General features: G+C 38.0%; 1 protein-coding gene across 2 annotated transcripts in view; it reads left to right on the top strand.

Moving 5' to 3' along the window:
• The window catches only part of LOC138128102 (polycomb group protein Psc-like), a 33,741-nt gene that overhangs the window by 10,278 nt on the left and 5,756 nt on the right, over positions 1 to 17,707 (top strand). Inside the window, exons 1-4 of one of the 2 annotated variants that reach the window (XM_069044293.1) lie at positions 2,854 to 3,186; positions 10,612 to 11,007; positions 11,370 to 11,684; positions 11,848 to 11,928. In XM_069044293.1, the coding sequence (XP_068900394.1) occupies positions 3,172 to 3,186; positions 10,612 to 11,007; positions 11,370 to 11,684; positions 11,848 to 11,928 (807 nt within the window). In that variant the 5' untranslated portion in view covers positions 2,854 to 3,171. Of the gene's footprint in view, positions 1 to 2,853; positions 3,187 to 10,611; positions 11,008 to 11,369; positions 11,685 to 11,847; positions 11,929 to 17,707 lie in introns of those variants that run through there. The other variant, XM_069044292.1, reaches the window with a different exon arrangement.

The following is a 17,707-nucleotide window of genomic DNA, read 5'->3' as shown; positions in this document are numbered from 1 at the left end:
TGTGTCTCAATATTATAAAAACACTAAAGTTATGTTTTTTTAAACGGAACCTACCCAGTTTGATTTTATTTTTGAATTCTATGCAAAATTATGAATCAAATTTATACAGGTCGTTGTTACATATCTGCCATCGTTTTTGATCGGTGGCGCTTTTTTTACAAGAATTTCGAATTGCAGGGGTCCCTTCGAAAATTCGTACCTTCCAAATCGTTGCATATAAATTAAAATGATTTACGCTGTTTGATTTCTGAATGTTTGCCGCATCTGCTGAGTGTTTACTCAACAACCTGCTCAGTCGCATATGCCTACTGCGATATTTTAAACATAACGAAATAAAAATATCAAAAACTCATTTTTTTCAAATGGCATCCCGTATTTATTATTGCACTGGTCGAAAGTTTTTTTGACAGGCTTTTGAACTATATGAGGTTTGCATAGTCGAATCTGAAAATCTAGGGTGCTATGCTAAAATCGCTAAATTTGGTGCAATTTTTCCGTTAAAAAGACAATACAAAAATTTAGTAGGCCTAACAAAAGATAATCACACAATATGGTCACTCCATAAAGATGAATCAACCAACAAAACAGTGTTTAACAATTAAACATTTAATTATTTTAGTGATTTTAAGATAGCACCCTAGATATAATATTGGGACACCCTGTATATATACCGCAACATTTTCCAAATGTGCAATAGAAGCGTAGCTATCATCTAGAAAAAAGAAAAAGTTGATATTTTTAATAACAAACAAGTTATGGAGCTTTTTCGCAACTCTGGGACACCCTGTATGTTTCAGAATAAACTGTGATGAGAGGTGAAAACAAATGTCTATTGTTTTTGCTTGTTAGCTTGTCAAAGTTTCGAAGGGACGGGACTTTTGTCGCTGTTACAGTTTTTTGTGTTTAAAAAAATTAAAAAAAGAAACTAAAAAAATACAAAAAATTAATCACAATTTTTGGAAATTTAATTTTGTACATTCTTAAAAAAAAGAGTTTCGTATTTTACTTATTGGTTCAAATTGCTAAATAAGTTTTTTAGAGTTTTCAAAATTTCTGAAGTAGCAAAGGTTTTTCAAAAAAAAGGTACTACCTAGATGTTAATTTTGTTGGTAATTTCAACAAAAAATTTTGGATTGCACATTACTAGATCGAGTAGATAGCTACAGATTCTAATTCTTGCGCGTAGCAGGTAGGTACTAATAGGGAGTAGGTATCAACCTCATAAACAAAAATAATTCTTCACAAAATTTTATTTTTGCTGTATCCTACCTAATAGTGAAGTTTTAATACACATATACCTACTTAAGTAGGTATGTACTTACTTAAAATGTCTAAAATTTTTGTATTTTTTACAAGGTCAAGTTAAAAGTTACTTTGACTTCAGAAGAAAATGAAATGGGTTCTGACTCACCGCACACCCTGCGACACGTTATTCAGGCCGGACTAATTAATTTACAAATCAATTAATTAAGAACGATAAATTTATTTACCCCTCAGAAACTCTCCATAGAACTATTACATCCGACGTTAAAAACTTTTCAAAAAGCATGCCAAAAACATTATAAAACCGTTTTTCGAATTTGCATCCAAAAGTCTCAATTTATAAACAACACATTTAAATTTTATCTTGACCCCACTGACCCTGCAGTTAATCTGCATTCAGGTTGAACTGCCTCAGGGTATTGCCTCCAAGTACAACAACCAGCACATAGATAATTAAGTAAACTAGTAATCACGTTTTTCCCACCACAGACCCGGTGACGCGGCATTCAGGCCGCGCTAAGTTATCTTTACAGATATTCTTATCAACTAACCATGAACTTTGTTACAAAAAGTAACTGTACCTATTATTATTATTACTACCTACTAGAGGACAAAAAAAAACCAAATGGTTTAGAATTTCTGTGAATGTCAGCTAGCTAGGTATACCCGAGTAAAGAGAAAAGGTGACGTAAGATCAAAATCTAGAGTAGGTTCCATAACGTACATTTTTTGTAAAAGATCTACCTATTTATATCTTTTGTAAAGTGGATATATGTAGTTCGTTTGACATTTGACAGAAAAAATAATAATCAAAAGCGACAGTTATCTAAGAAAGCAAGGAATGTAGGTTTCTCGGAGCGCTGACTTAACATATTCTTCCCACATCGTGCGACAGAATCGTAGCAAGCAAATGTTAAAACAAGTGACGGCGAAAATGGCGCGAGTCGCTGATTTGACTGGAGAGATCTAGCAGGCGGGAAAGCAGTAGAGTGTTGAAATGCGTTGGGCTTTTGGACGTTGGGCACAAAATGTGAATTGGTGCATCTGCGAGAGCATCTTGTGTGACGAAAGTTGGCGAGCTACCCCATCGTGATCTAATTGATCCACTTCCGGGGCATCAAAGTTTAAGACTCCAGACATTATCTCCGGAAGCAGGGATCGATCTGTGATCGAGTCAAAGTCGGGTTTGACCTTGTCCGCGACACATGTCACAATCTCGCCTCCATTTGGGAGACGTCACAACCGCGTCGGGCCCATGTTCGTTGCGTTTTTGTCATCGCACAGCCATCACGTTTGCGTTAGTGGCTTTACGACGGGGCAATAACGCAATAAACCGGCGTCCAGTCGAACGGAGGCGGCCGCCGCCCCAGCCCACCACCCCCTCGAAGGTCCCCCGAAAAAAAGCCGAAAAGCACACATGTGCCACATAACAAAATGGAATGCGTCGCAAAGGACGTTTATAGCTTCGTCATGTACCGTGTGTGTTCGTTAACCCCCGCGTGACGTCGATACGAATCCCGCGCGCCGATTGGCTAGGGGCGGGGCCGGAGTCAGGCGGGTCGAAGCGGCTGTGGAAACAACCGAAGCTCGACTAGTACACGGTAATTTCTTATTGCGGGAACATGTTGGCGCTTCGTTAGTGTTTTCCACCTCTCAACGGCCGGATTTTCGCGCGGTGAAAACGGTGATCCCCAGGGCGAGGTCCCGCCGACGGTCTGTGCGAGTTTGGTGCCGATCCGGGAACCGGAAGTGCCCACAAAACCGACCCGAACACCGGAATATTTTAACATGCAATACAGTATCTGTGTATGTAGGCGATGCGGCGTTGCCGGATCGGGCCCCGACCGCCGTTGCCATTTACCGTTTTTAACGCAGTGTGCTCCGGAGCTATCCGCTGGTGACAGTTGAATGCGCAAGACAGAGGTAACTTGATAAATCTGTTAGGGCTTTCTTTAACACACGCCGCCGACGTGCCGCCACCGATATGATGCGCTCGCACCGGTGCGGCACCGGAACAATCGAACACCGTACGCTCCTCCGCACCATCCTTTGATTACCTAATTCGATTAATTAATTAATTGATCTGGGGGGGGCTCGCTTCCGACCCCCCGCCTCCCCTCTCTCCCTCCCCCGGCGTGATTGGAGTGCCCCCCGCGTGGCCGAAATTTCACGTACGCCAAATAAACAAAAGCGGGCTCCGAAACAAGTGAAGATTCTTTATTTACAATATATCATGTCACGCGAGCCGCTCGCAACCGTCGGGCGTCTCTGTCGCGCGCGCGCTCCCCCCCATCGCGCGCTCTCTCTCCCGCCGGTAATGTTGGAGCCGTGGCCGTTTTCTTTTTTTAACTCATTTGTAATGGCAGAGTGCGTCCCTCTTAAATTATACGTTTCTCCTTTGCTGCGCGGCTTGTTTTGTCTCCCTCTCCGTCCGACTCGCATCCTCCGTCCTCCTCCGTTGCGCTTCTGGAGGGCTCCGGGATGATGTTGTTTCGTCAGCGCGCTGGGGTAGATCCGTCGTCGGCTTTCTCCCCGAGGGGTGGCGAGGGCGACCTTCGCGTCTCCTTGTTTATAATTTTCGGGGGCGGTTTTCGGGAAATTCCTCTCCAGCTGTCGCGGTCCCAGCGGCCCATCCAAAATTAATGCGGCGACAGCGGGATCGATGGGGTCGATCCCGGTCACGTGATACGACTTTTTGGCGATTTTCGGCGCGTCACGTGGTGCGGCGTTGCCACGTATCGCCATTTTGTGACGGATGGGTTTGAGGTGTTGAGGTGAAGGTCACGTGGCGGCGCGGCGTGGCCAATCGAGGTGAAATGTCACATCGAACGATAGTTTATTGTTAATATGGCGCCCGGGACGTGACGTCACCATCACACTTTCCTGTCCTGTCAATATCTCGCTTTATTATTTATGCTGTTCCATTCATTTGTTTTTTCTTTTCACTTCGGCTGTCAAAAATTGTGCAACGTCGTGCGATCGCACTGTATATGACGTATCGCTGTGGTAATATTTGTTTTGTTTGTGTAGTTGTAAAAAATATTTATACAGTAGGTATGCGGTTATTGTTGTGGCACTTTTTATGCTAACGGACCGTAGCATGAAAACAAATGAATGAGAGCTAGACCTACACGAACTTGTTATTATTTTATAATCAACAATAAGACCGTAATTTAACTATGTGAAAATCCAGTGGCGTAACTGATGGCACGACGACACCCCCCCGCTCTATAATTTTTTCGAATGACAGTCAACTGTTTCCAATGCCCTGAATGACAACTGTAAACAGTGCAGAAACACCAAGAGCTGATGTGGAACAGTAAAAAAATCGTAAAATCTCTACTAACTGTGGTCTCCACAAAGTGTCAACAAGTTTGTTAGTAGGCTCTGACTCGTGGATGTCGTGTTTGTTATCCACTGTTGCCATAGCGGCTCGGTGAACAACACAAATGTCATTATCACGCACGCAAAGAAGGAAGTACCGACGTGACATATTTTTTGAGGTTAAAAATGCCTTTACGATAGCTTGTCAAGTGAGATTTGGTAATTTAATGTTACATAAGTTGGTACTGTTCCAGTTTCGCTAAACCAGACAACTGTCAAATCATTAATGCGAATATTATTAGTATTTTATTTTGTTTTTTATACAGTTGTGATAAGCTTCTCGTACAAGCTGTCAGATTGTTGCAGTTTCTTACTGCAGTACTCAATTAGACAACTTAGTTGTGTTAATATGTCAAATGAAGTGTAGAATTGTTGTCAATTAAAAACAGTTGGTACCTACTCTCTAAAATCTCTTTGCTCCAAACTCTTATTAGCACATTTAGTTTTTACTTTGTTTTTGTTTTTTTTTTTAAATCTTTCTTTCTTTTACATTTTCACTTATTTACAAAATTTAAATCTTCTCACTTATCTATGTTGGGTAGGTATACCTATATTAAATTTTTATTACATATTTCATTCACTCTTTTGCTTTTTGTATTTTATTCTTCTTTGCTTTTTTCTACATATTCACCATAGTGTGAATTTTTTGCCACAGATTTTGGCATTATTGGTAAAAATGTAGGTTTTTTCGCTAAGTTTTTGTTTTTGCTTCTATTATGTACTATTATTATTATTATTATTATTATTATTATTATTATTATTACATAGGTATTTCAATTAATTTAATTTGTTTTCTTTTTCTTTTCACTTAAGATCTCTTATTGCCATTTCCTAATCGCATTTTAAGGAAATGTATAATTTGTTGTTCAAATCTAGCCAGAAAAACTTATTTTTAAAAGAAACAGTCGTTATATTTTATTTTCTATTTTTTTAACACATTTCTCACAAAATCTTCCTCCTCAATAATTAATTTGATAATTTTTACAATTAAAAATTTTTTTTGCTTTTCTGTCTTGACTTTTCACCACTTTTCTTAAGCTTGAAAAATATACGATGTGTCAAAAAATTAATTTTTACAATTTTACACCCTGTTGATCAGTAACTGTTTCAGAAACAAGTATTTTTTGGAACCATAGAAATCCTACAATTGCATTATGAAATTTAAACCTTTTTTCCTAATTTTGGTAGCCTACAAATATTTATACAGGGTGTTTTAATTAACCCATCCAAACCAGTTTCATTTGTTGATTTCAAAAAGTCTAAAAAGCCAACAGAACCATTTGTTCCATAATTAACAAAGGAAGGTGCAAGTTTTTTCAAAAATGTCAAATTTCTGTTTGGAACCACAGCACTCTTTATTGGCAAAAATACAGTTCAAAAAAATATTCAAGTTGTTGGCCCATCCTGTTTAAATTTTTTCAAAATTTTGGAATTTAGGTACAGATACTAAAAACATAAATAGATACCGAGTGTTTCAATTAACACCAAGAAAATGCACAATTTTTAAGAAATGCCAAAGGGAAATTTTATTTACAATTTTCTTTTAATAGATATTAGATAATAATAAATGAAAGTGGAATTTTTTCAAAAATTTAAGAAATACCTACTGTAGGTATTGGATGAACTAAGTTACGACCCCAATTTTTGATTTTTAAACAATTTTTTAAATTGTCATTATGATCTAATTTTTTTTCGAGAAACAACAAACAGTACTTAGATATACTGGGTGTATCAACATAATAGAAAGTGATTTTATTTCACATTTCGATTTCTTTGTTTTCAATCGATTGTTTTCTAAGGGTTGCCATGGAATTTGGCCCGAAAACTCTTCATTTCATCCCTCACAATTGGCCATTCATCTCCTTAACCACCTATTCAACCCGAAACAATCGAACGCCTTGATCACCTTTTGTTTCACCCTTGAACTCCACACCCTGTAAATTATCGCTAACCTTATTATCTACTACCCCGAGCCCTGGCCGTCGCTGTCCCTTCGATCGATCGAACCCTCCGCCGCCCCCTTCCCACCCTTATCAAGTAATTTGGCGAAGCGCACCGCCGAATTGCTGTACGCACACGCGCCCTCTTCCCGTTCCTCCGCAATAAAACAAACCCTTTGGTTGCGGGACCTTCGCTCGACCTTGGCGCGTACCCCTGACACGTGGTCTCGAAGGGTTGCGTAACAGGATCACAGAAAGCTCCAAGAGGTGGGTGTGGCCCTTCGTCTACCCTAAAATCTCCCCCTAATCGGCATTCGTGGCGTCGAGTGTGAGGGATCTCCGGTGCAATTAACAAGGGGTGACTATCCACCAATAGGGTGAGGCCGGGTGAGGAGGCGGGGGTTGGCACGTCACGGTGATGCTCTGAAGGTTCGGACGAAAAACGAATCGAGGAAAGGGGTGCGAATTACACACGAGAGCGACGGGGGTGGGGGGTGAACAATAAACATTTTTTTATCAATATTTTGTTTGTACAGTACAGTTCGTTGCGCGCCACTCCGGACAACAAACACAACCCCAAATTGTACACGACGAATCGTGAAACTAGCGCACCCAGTCATTTGTTTATCGCATCGCTATGGTAACACTAGCAAACAAAACAAATCTAGTGTCACGTTTAGTGTTTGACGTTTGTATTATCGCTTGCACAGCTAAAAAATTAAGTGACCGGGTTGTACACACAAACAATCTCTAATCAGTAACGTATTATTTTTTATGGGCCATTCAATTTTTCTTTTGTAGTGTGGCCACCATCATAAATACGAACATAAAGATAAGATGGACACAATAAATAAATTTACTTTCGTGTCTAGCTCGCCTTATCAAAAACTTACCGTTTTAACGAGTGATTTTGTGAGGTACGCAACGATCAAGTTAATTGTTTGTTTGCGCGATAAGGACGAAATTGTCGACGCGAATCGCACATGTGCCGAGGTTTTCTGGGATAAGTTCGTTTCAAAATCGGCCGCACCAGTTTAACGATTGGTTTTCATCATGTTAAAAGAGTTTTTGGTGCCAGGACGAGGTTTTATTAGGCGACCCTGTATACAATTAGATTCAGAGTGAAAACGGAACGGAACAAAAGCTAATCGAAGTTGTGTTAGATGTGTGTTGTGTTGTATCATATACAGAGTGTTACACTTTTTCAAAATGGCGATCCGTAGATGTTGCTATGGCGACACTAGTAGAAGTTTGATCGATTAACCGTACCACGTGATGTTGATTTAATACGCAAAAGATGGCGTCGATACGAGAGAAATCTGTAATTTAAACAATCGACGTGATTGTTCAGTTGAAAATTGTTGTAACAACTCCCACACGTGCACGTTTGTAAAATCGAGATTGTAAATTGGTAATTGTAAATTCGTGTTTCATTTGTTATTTTTATTTGAGCGCCAGATTTGTTTGACGAAAGAAAAATAATCAACGGTTTCAGTGGAAAGAGGCAATAAAATAGTGATCGGCAACGTTGCCGCTTGTCCCAGCTGTGATCGATTTGCGGCAAACAGCCGGCACACAGGTATTTTGTTGGATCCTTTTGTGTGAAAATGTAGCGTGCGCGTGTCACGTCGTTCGTCGATTGTCTCGGGACAATTGAACGCGTACAATAAATATGGCCACTTCGGTGTCGCGGCGATGATCACCGCGTACAGGTGTGCGTAATTATGTTGCTGGGGTCAGCCAGAAGTGGGCGTAGAGATGGGGAGGGGCCCTGTGCAAGCCCATGCCAGGCATGACATCAGGCGTCACTCTCCATATGACCACACCGGCAGCACACCTGACAAGGAGGTGGACGGGAGAGGGCTGGATACGGTGGAAAATCGGGAAATGGGATCTCCAGGACGAACTTGGGGGAGGTTTTGCACGTGGAGGTCCTGTTGGTCGCTTTTGTGGCTTTATTAGATCGTCGACAGTTTACTAAAAGCAAAATTATATTTTTTTGTAGGACAAAAAAATCAGTAATCAGGCAACACTGTTTTTGCAGATTGTGAAATGGCAGATGTTATGTGAAGTGAACAAGACGAAGCTTATCGAGTTTCTATTTTAAAAAATATTTTTGATATCTAAAGATATGTAAAAAAAAAATTTAAAAATTTTGGAAAATTTTGAGTTTTCGAGTTTTGTAGTTTTCAAAATTTAAAAATGTGTTAAAAATTGTAAATTAATTCTTGAGATAATCCAAGTCTCTACGAGAAGTGCTTGGGGTGTCTAGTTCACTCTGTAAATTGCCCCGGTGCTTTATTAGTGATGTCACTAGGTATACTACACCACGTGTAACAAAATGTTTATTAAAGTACAAAAACAATCCAAATAAACTATTTATAAAAAATAACTCTGTTGTATTCTTTCTGTAAAAAGCACTCATACACAAATTTAGTGCTCTGGGTTGCTCAAATATTTTTGAAAACTAACAAAACGGAAGATTTGACAAATGAAAAAATGAATTATGAAGTTATGTGGAGTTGTACACCAACCACATACTTGGAATCACAAAGTAAACTACCCCTAAACTTTATTTTAAAAAAAGAATCAAAATGGCGACCGCCCCGAAATCCCGAATAAGTCACTTTCGTCAGACACATAATAACCATCGCCGGAGTTTACAACTCCTTTCTGGATGACCTAAACTGACAACACATTTAGCCGTCGGAAGAATTTATATTACCAGCGAAGAATTTATCAAGCTTTCTTTTGACATTGAGTTGACAGTTTGGCGTTCTCTCTTTCTCTATCTTTTATCTACAAAGCTCTACTAGATAGAGAAAAAAACTCCTTTTATTTTTTTGTTGGAGAGATCTGAATTTATCAAGCTTTCTTTTGACATTGAGTGGAGAGTTTGGAGTTCTCTCTCTCTCCCTCCCTCTCTCTCTCTCTCTCTCTCTCTCTCTCTCTCTCTCTCTCTTTCATCTACAAAGCTCTACCAAATTGAGAGAAAAACTTCTTTTATTTTTAAAGATCTCTTTTTACAGCATAACTTGATATTACATAATTCTTTATCTAGAACAAAAATACCGGGTACGAGAAAAGAAATAGCTTGACGCACTGTATAAATATAGAATAAAAATGTTAATGTTCGACTGTGACAAATATAGATGGTTTATGACGTTATTTTGAGGCCATGAACTACCACTTTATCGGACTAGTCCGATATTTATTATTCGAAATAATAAATACTACTATAATAAATAAAGTCGCAAACCTGCTGTCATTCTACATAGATGTCACTGTTATTTTTTTGTAATTTGAACAAATAATGCAGTTGAACATAAAATATTGTATGCAACTCGTCCATAATGATGCTTTATTGGACTCTTCTATTTATATTTATATATTTTTATATAAACTCGACTCGTCCAATAAAGCATTACATTATGGACTTTTTACATAAATAGCTATTAGAAAATGTAAATAAAATACCTATACAATTTTTTTCTTCTGTTTCTTTTTTTGACACACTTTTGTTCCAATTTAATTCGTTTTCTTATTTTCATTAGTTTTTTTTCTCTGCAGATACCTCTTTTACTATCTTTAGGTACACTTTACTATCGTTGATCTTTTCGTTTTCTCTTTGAGAAAATGAAGCAACTTTTCTTTTTTCTTAATTGATGCTTATTGATCTGTATTTTTTCTTTTCTTCACATTTTTTATTTTATCTTCTTCAGTCTCTTCTATTGTCAATGTAGCACACCCCATTTAAATAATCTTGGAAATCTCTCATTTCTTTCTGCATCATTCTCTTTTTTGTATTATTTTTCAAATTTTATTTCCTTTATGTTCATTTTTTCATTCTTCACTTTTTTTTTTTTTTAGACATTCCAACCACCACCTCTTGTCGTTTTATTTCTCTCACTGCTTTGCAATGTAACGACCGCCGCCATCTTGTTGTCACCCTTTAAAAGTCTTTAACAATTTTTTTCCTTTTTTGTTATCACTTCTTTACATCTCCATTTCCAATTGTTCCCAGATGGCAAGCACGAAAAAGGCCACGAGGAAGATCCTCGTCAAGGAGTTGAACGACGTGCTGACGTGCACGTTGTGCAGCGGCTACCTCATCGACGCCACCACCCTCACGGACTGCCACCACGTCTTCTGCCGGGGCTGCATCTTGAGATACTTCGAGAACTGCAAGGCGGCCTGTCCGTCCTGCAACACGGTCTACAAGAAGAAGAACCAGGTCATCTTCAGGGCCGACCCCCAGATACAATCCATCGTGTACAAGATGGTCCCGGGGCTGTACTCCCGAGAGATGCAGCGGCGGGAGGACTTCTACAGGAGCACGGGGGTGAGAGCCAGCAGCTCCTGCAGCGACGACAGCGTCCTGGAGAGGGAGCGCGACATGATCAACGACCAGGACTCTTTGGTAAAGATACTTGTTTTTTTCGCAAAACTTGACCAAACAAATGGGACCGAGAAGGTTCCTGTGGTGTACCACAAGGGGCAACTCGGGGACCGCTACTGTTTCAGTCGTGTCGTATTTTGCCGTTATTATATTTTATGATTGACACCAAATGGCTCTTATCACGCCAGATAAAATGGATTTGCAAAAATAGATTGTGGGTGATTGTGACAGACTTTAATGAAAATAATAATAGTAGTGATAACACTCGAATTTGGATTTATTTACGTCAGATCTTGGTCTCGTTTGTTTGTTAATGTTTCAAAAAAATATATACAGGGTGTTCGAGTTTGGGCGAGTTTTGAGAGTTGTTTTGGTGGTTGCAGGTGTCGCCGTACGTGGGTGAGAAGAGTCAGTTCTTCGGGCCCGAGGACTCCATCTCGCTGTCGCTGGAGTACTACCAGGCGCACCTGGACGCGACCCCGTCGGAGGGGGTTGAAGTGTCGTCGAATCGGGCGGACTTGGTGGACAAAAGTGTGGCGGGTGACGCAGCGGGTGACAGACATAAAGTGAACGGTGCGAAGGAGAGTGAGCAAAAAGGTGAAGGCGAGAAGCGCTTCCTGCAGTGTCCGGCGGCGGTGTCGATGAAGCACCTCCAGAAGTTCATCCGGATGAAGTTCGCGCTCACCCAGAACCACAAGGTTGGTGACGTAACATTTTCTTGTCTATGGCAGCGCTGACGGAGCGTTTAGAAATCGAAATCAGCGCTTTTCGCGCCGTTACACACAAACAAAGCCAACTTTGATGTCGGCGTTCGATTACATTACGTCTTGCCATACTTCTATGTGTTTTTTCTGCTTCCAGGTGGATGTCATCTACGAAGGCGAGGTGCTGCCCCCGCACTTCAGCCTGATGGACGTCGCTTACACCTTCAAGTGGAAACGGGTGAGTGGTTATCTTATCGCGGCGGTGCGCGCCATCTGCCGTCCGTCGGATTATCGACGATTCGGATCGCAGCAGGCTTATCGGTGGCGGCGCGCTCTCTCGTTATTCGCAGTCGCCTTTGAAATTGCCTCGTAACTCCTTTTTTATTACGCGGAAAAATCTATCATGGAGTCGACGGGCTAAAAATAGATTTGGATGGCAGTGGCGTACCTGTTGCATGGGAAAAGCGCGACCTCGACGGCCGAGCGGTGTGAACGCTCGGTTTATTGCGCCGCGTGACGCCACTGCTTTTCGCTAATTGCTGTTTGCGTTGCGTCAGCGAGACTTGCGTTGCGCTAATGCTAATTTCGCACTTTCGGTGACAATTGAAGGGGGGCTGGACGGAAACGTACGAGGTGGATTACGCAACGCTAGGGTCGTACTCGCAAACGTAAACACGTGGACAGGGTTGACCAACGAAAATTGGCGATCTACGGGGCGCGTATGTTAACGACGTGTTGCGGTGTGCAGCGATAACGATTTAATTATTCACTTAGAATGTCGATCAAAAAACGCACTTATTGTTACGCCTCCTTGAGATTTTTAAAATCAATTTTCTTCCCTAAATTTATTATTTATAGCTGTCAGAATATTTTAGGCATTTAAACATGTAAAAAAAGACAATTTACATTTCTTAAAACATTGTTTTTCTACTCCTATCTATGTTTGAAACGCCATTTATCGCATATGTTTCCGTGACGCTAAATGATCTTATAAATACACCTTCACGAGATGTGACTTCATGCGTTTTAATAACGAGGTGAAGTTAGCAACGGGCTTTTTAATCACGCTCTGGTTTTTTTAATAGCAAAAATCATGTGACAGTGTGACTCAAAATGAAGTTAGTTGTCACTTGTCAATTGACGTTAATCAGGTTCGAAATTTTATGTTTAAATTAACGTTGATTAAAGAAGTTACGTAGATATTATATTTGCATTGTTCATTTGGTCGTAGAAAATATGTAGTAATTTATTATACGAATTTTATAAGACACTATTTTGTCGCACGCGTTTTTTAGAGCACGAGGAGCGCAGCGACGAGTGCTATAAACAAACAAGTGCGACAAAATGGCTTATATAACGAGTATAATACAATATTTTTTCTATTTTGTCCCTTAAGTTTAAAAAAAATTCAAAACATTTAAGGCATTCACGATCTTTTTGGGACCGAGTTGGCTATGACCATCTAGTGATTTTGTTGGCAGTACCTCGGTGATAACTAAATTCCCTAAAGGAAATTGACACTTTGTGTCACTAAAATAATTAAATGTTTAATTGTTAAACACTGTTTTGTTGGTTGATTCATCTTTATGGAATGACCATATTGTGTGATTATCTTTTGTTAGGCGTACTAGATTTTTGTATTGTCTTTTTAACGGAAAAATTGCACCAAATTTAGCGATTTTAGCACCCTAGATTTTCAGATTCGACTATACAAACCTTATATTGTTCAAAAGCTTGTCAAAAAAGCTTTCGACCAGTGCAATAATAAATACGGGGTGCCATTTGAAAAAAATGAGTTTTTGACATTTTTAGTTCGTTATGTTTAAAAAATCGCAGTAGGCATATGCGACTGAGCAGGTTGTTGAATAAACACTCAGCAGATGCGGCAAACATTCAGAAATCAAACAGCGTCAATCATTTTAATTTATGTGCAACGATTTGGAAGGTACGAATTTTCGAAGGGACCCCTGCAATTCGAAATTCTGGTAAAAAAAGCGTCACTGATCAAAAACAGACAGATAAGTAAAAATGACCTGTATAAATTTGATTCATAATTTAGCATAGAATTCAAAAATAAAATCAAACTGGGCAGGTTCCGTTTTAAAAAACATAACTTTAGTGTTTTTGTAATATTGAGACACACTGTATATATACCGCAATATTTTCCGAATGTGCAGTAGAAGCGTAGCTATTATCTAGAAAAAAGTAACAGTTGATATCTTTAATAACAAACAAGTTATGCAGCTTTTTCGCAACTCTGGGACACCTGTATGTAGATGTTCCTGAGACGCGGATCGAAAAGAGCTCCTTTTCGAAACCCGTTTGAGTGTTATACTGACTGTGTTGTAGGTGCAAAATAGAAAAAGTATAGTATGCAACTCGTTTATAAACTTCTCTAGACACTCGTTTATTAAACAATCGCTCCGCCCTTGCCTAATAAAGCTCGTGTCTAAAGTGCCGTTTATAAATCTTGTTGCATAATATACTATTTTCTATTTTGCGTTCGTAACAGAGCTGTTACGATGCCAAAAACAGTATCGTAACAGCTGAAAGCGGTTCTATAATAGCGATAGTGCAATTTACGGTTATCATGTTGGTACTGCCAGACTTCTCTGCCAGACTACTCTAAAGTGTGGAGCCAATACGCGCGAATATCCATCCCAAAGTTGTTTTTTGCCAACCATCATAAAATTCCCCAGAATTTAAAAATTCTTACTTTTGATCTAAAAACGGCTGAAAAGGTGCAAAATAGAAAAAATTGTATAAAAAAACTCGTTTCATAAGACGTTTATTCCATTCGTCCTTTCCAAAACTCGCGCTTCGCGACTCGTTTTTTAAACTTGGACTCATGAAATAAACACTTCCTTATGAAACTCGTTTTTAAATATACATACATATTATTAATACATGTACGGTGACGCCATACTTTTTTCTTTTGCGTTTTTCTCGAAACTACTGTTTTCAAACTGGTGGACAAAATATCTCAGGATCTACTCAAATGATTTTCTTGAAATTTATAGGTACCACATATTCTTGATAATACGATCTAGGATTTGGCATAGAATTTTTTTTCATTGGATGCCGCGTTCATTTTTTATTGATTTTTGTAACTCAAAATTTTGGTAAAAATCCGAGTTTTTTTTTACCTGTAATTTCTACAAAAATAAAATTAAAAACCTTTCCCCACGCTACACTTGAGCCGTCACCTTTCTTTACAAGAAAACTTTTTTAAATTTTTCGGATGTTTGACAGAAAAAAATTCCACCATCGGCAAGGATTTTCAAAAGAGGGTTCTACTATACGCCATTTGTAATTTTTTGTATCATTATTTTTTTTTTCAATTGTTTATAAATGTTCTTAAAATGTTAATAAAACTATGTATGTACATATAAATGTGTTTGTGATTTTTTTATAGACACCTATTTAGTAATCGCGTCAAAAAAAAAACATATTTTTATAATTCTCATTTATTATATTTTATATTTAACAAAAACAGAAGTTTTTGACTAGTTTTTATCAAAAAAAAAAACGTTTTTGGTACGGATGAGAGTGTAAAGAGCGTTAAAAAAAATGTGCGGTCAAGTGCCCTGGTTTGCGTTTGTTTTCGTGTGACGTAGCGTCATCAGATGTCAAATTGTAGACGTCAAACGTCGTAATTCTTTTTTTACTGATCTACACAAGTTTTCTTGGTTTCTTTGGTGTGTTTTACTTTAAATTAATACATTAAAGGCGTGGTCAATGTGAGGTTTTATACAGCATGTCTCAGCTAAGACTTTCGAGCCTAATATCTCGGTTATTTGCCAACGGATTTTTATGAAATTTAAAATGCAGATATTTTAGACCGTGAAGGTTGAATTAGTAATAATAAAATTACCTCAAGTTAAAAAATGTAATTTTAACACATGTTTCCTTTATCGAAAATTATGCGCGATTATTATTATATATAGATTGTTAAACATTAAAAAATAGGGGTCTACGCAAACAATTAAGTAAATCACTTGTCTGATTCAACGAAAAGATTAGATTTTGTCGTTAAAAATTTAATGTAAAATTTGAAGGTATTTGAGCAGTTACCTTTTGAAACAATTGATGATTAATTGCCAAGCAACATTTTGTACACCCTTTAAAGTCTGTCAAAATTGGGCGCGCTTTATTAGAAACGTCAAATTGTGAAAATTTATTGAAAATACGCTAAAAATAGACTACAGCGACAGAAATTTCAATATTGTTGAAAGAGGAAAAAAAAATTACCTATGGAGAGTGTCGTAAGAATTTCAGTGACACAGTTCGTTTTCTCGTGGAACACTTACCAAATGTAGGCTTTACAAAATGTAAGGTTAAGAGAGACGTCAATTTATTTGAAGACACAGGAAGCGTACTATTCCGGACACGGAATCTTGGCCACGACTGACATTTAAGTGACAAATATGTGTGAACTGGTCTTTATTGAATATAACCCAACTTTTGACTCGATAATGCCATTTTCCTGCTTTTTTGATGTCACAAGAAAAACTTCAAAGTGATTTTTAATAATTGTCATTTATTAATGGCACTAATGACTTTTAGAAATGTCTAAAAAATGTTGGCCAAGATTCCGTGTCCGGAATAGTACGTGAACTAAATTACCTTGCTAAAATATCTCGATCGTGTTTTAGTCCTTTATGGAAGAATTAAAGCATCCAGTATAATAAATTACGTCCAAATGTTGTCTTTAACTTTGTAAGTGTTTGTAAGGTTAGGAAGATAAACGTCAAATATGTCACCTGCGCTTCTGCGAGAAGGAATGACCAAAATTCTGCAAAATTGCGCATTTGTTTCATACGCGTCTACGTTTTTGCATTTGCAGCCACGTTTAACACAGTTTTTTGCTTTTTTCTTGCAAACCAGACGTGTTTCAAGGACGAGTTTTTCCCTACATCATTTTTTATTGACGATCAATTTTTTATGTAAATCTTAATTGATTCAACATTTTAAAAAGGCATGTAAAAATAACGTTTTTAAGACTTGGATGATTGCATTAATGGGATTTTATTCTTCACCGTCTAAAATAACTGCATTTTAAATTTCACAAAAATCCGCTGGAAAATAACTGAGTTATTAGGCTCGAAAGTTTTAGCTGAGACACCCTGTATAGATATTATATGAAATGTCAAAGCACACTAGCTAGAATGAGACGACTTGCGTTTATAAAGGTGAGTGAAAGACGTTTGAGTTGGCAATAAAAAATTTTACTTGAAATTGGCAAGACTGAATTGTATCTGTTTCCATTTGTCTCATTGTCATTATTGACAGCTGACATAAATTTCGAATTGAATTTGTAAAAATTCTATTTCTATCCTATTCCTGGGTAATTTTCCCATGGTTTCATTAACAGCTAATTTGAAAATTGCGTTAATTAAAAAATATAGCCAAGAACTGACAAATACCTATATCAAGTTAACTTGTTGACAGTGAATAACATAACCTCTACAGTCTACGCATGACATGTTTACTTTATCTTTATCAGCCCGTATTGACGTACATAGCTAAAATATTATTGAAGTAAAAAACACACTGTCAAAAAATTAAATAATTTGACCTTGATGAGGAAAATTTAATGTGAACGTTTGTTTTTCCACGTTTGAAATTTATGAAAAGACAATCTCGTCTAACTAAATTTGTTTGTTTCTCAGTGTGCACAAAGTATTGTAGGTATGTAAATTAGGGATAATTGTAAATTGTCAAAACATCCATAATCGTAATATGTAGTTGTCAAAAAAAAACATTCTAAAAAGTTTATAACAAGATTCATCAAACAAATACAGAATGGAGAATTTATTTGTTAGTACTAATTGTACAACATTAGGTATATTAAAACTGATTCCTAGATACTAACAAATCTAACTATGCCATTTTAGCCTCTTCGAGGATATCTCGCACTTTCTTTACAAAAAAAAAAACAGTTTGTAAAACGCAACTTTGGTAACAGCAAGTGTGCTTACTTTGATGCCACCCCCACTTTAAAATTTAAAGTTCAT

The sequence above is a fragment of the Tenebrio molitor genome, chromosome 4, assembly GCF_963966145.1.
Source record: "Tenebrio molitor chromosome 4, icTenMoli1.1, whole genome shotgun sequence".
NCBI classification, from domain to species: Eukaryota; Metazoa; Arthropoda; class Insecta; order Coleoptera; family Tenebrionidae; genus Tenebrio; species Tenebrio molitor.
This window is presented reverse-complemented; position numbering and strand designations above follow the sequence as displayed.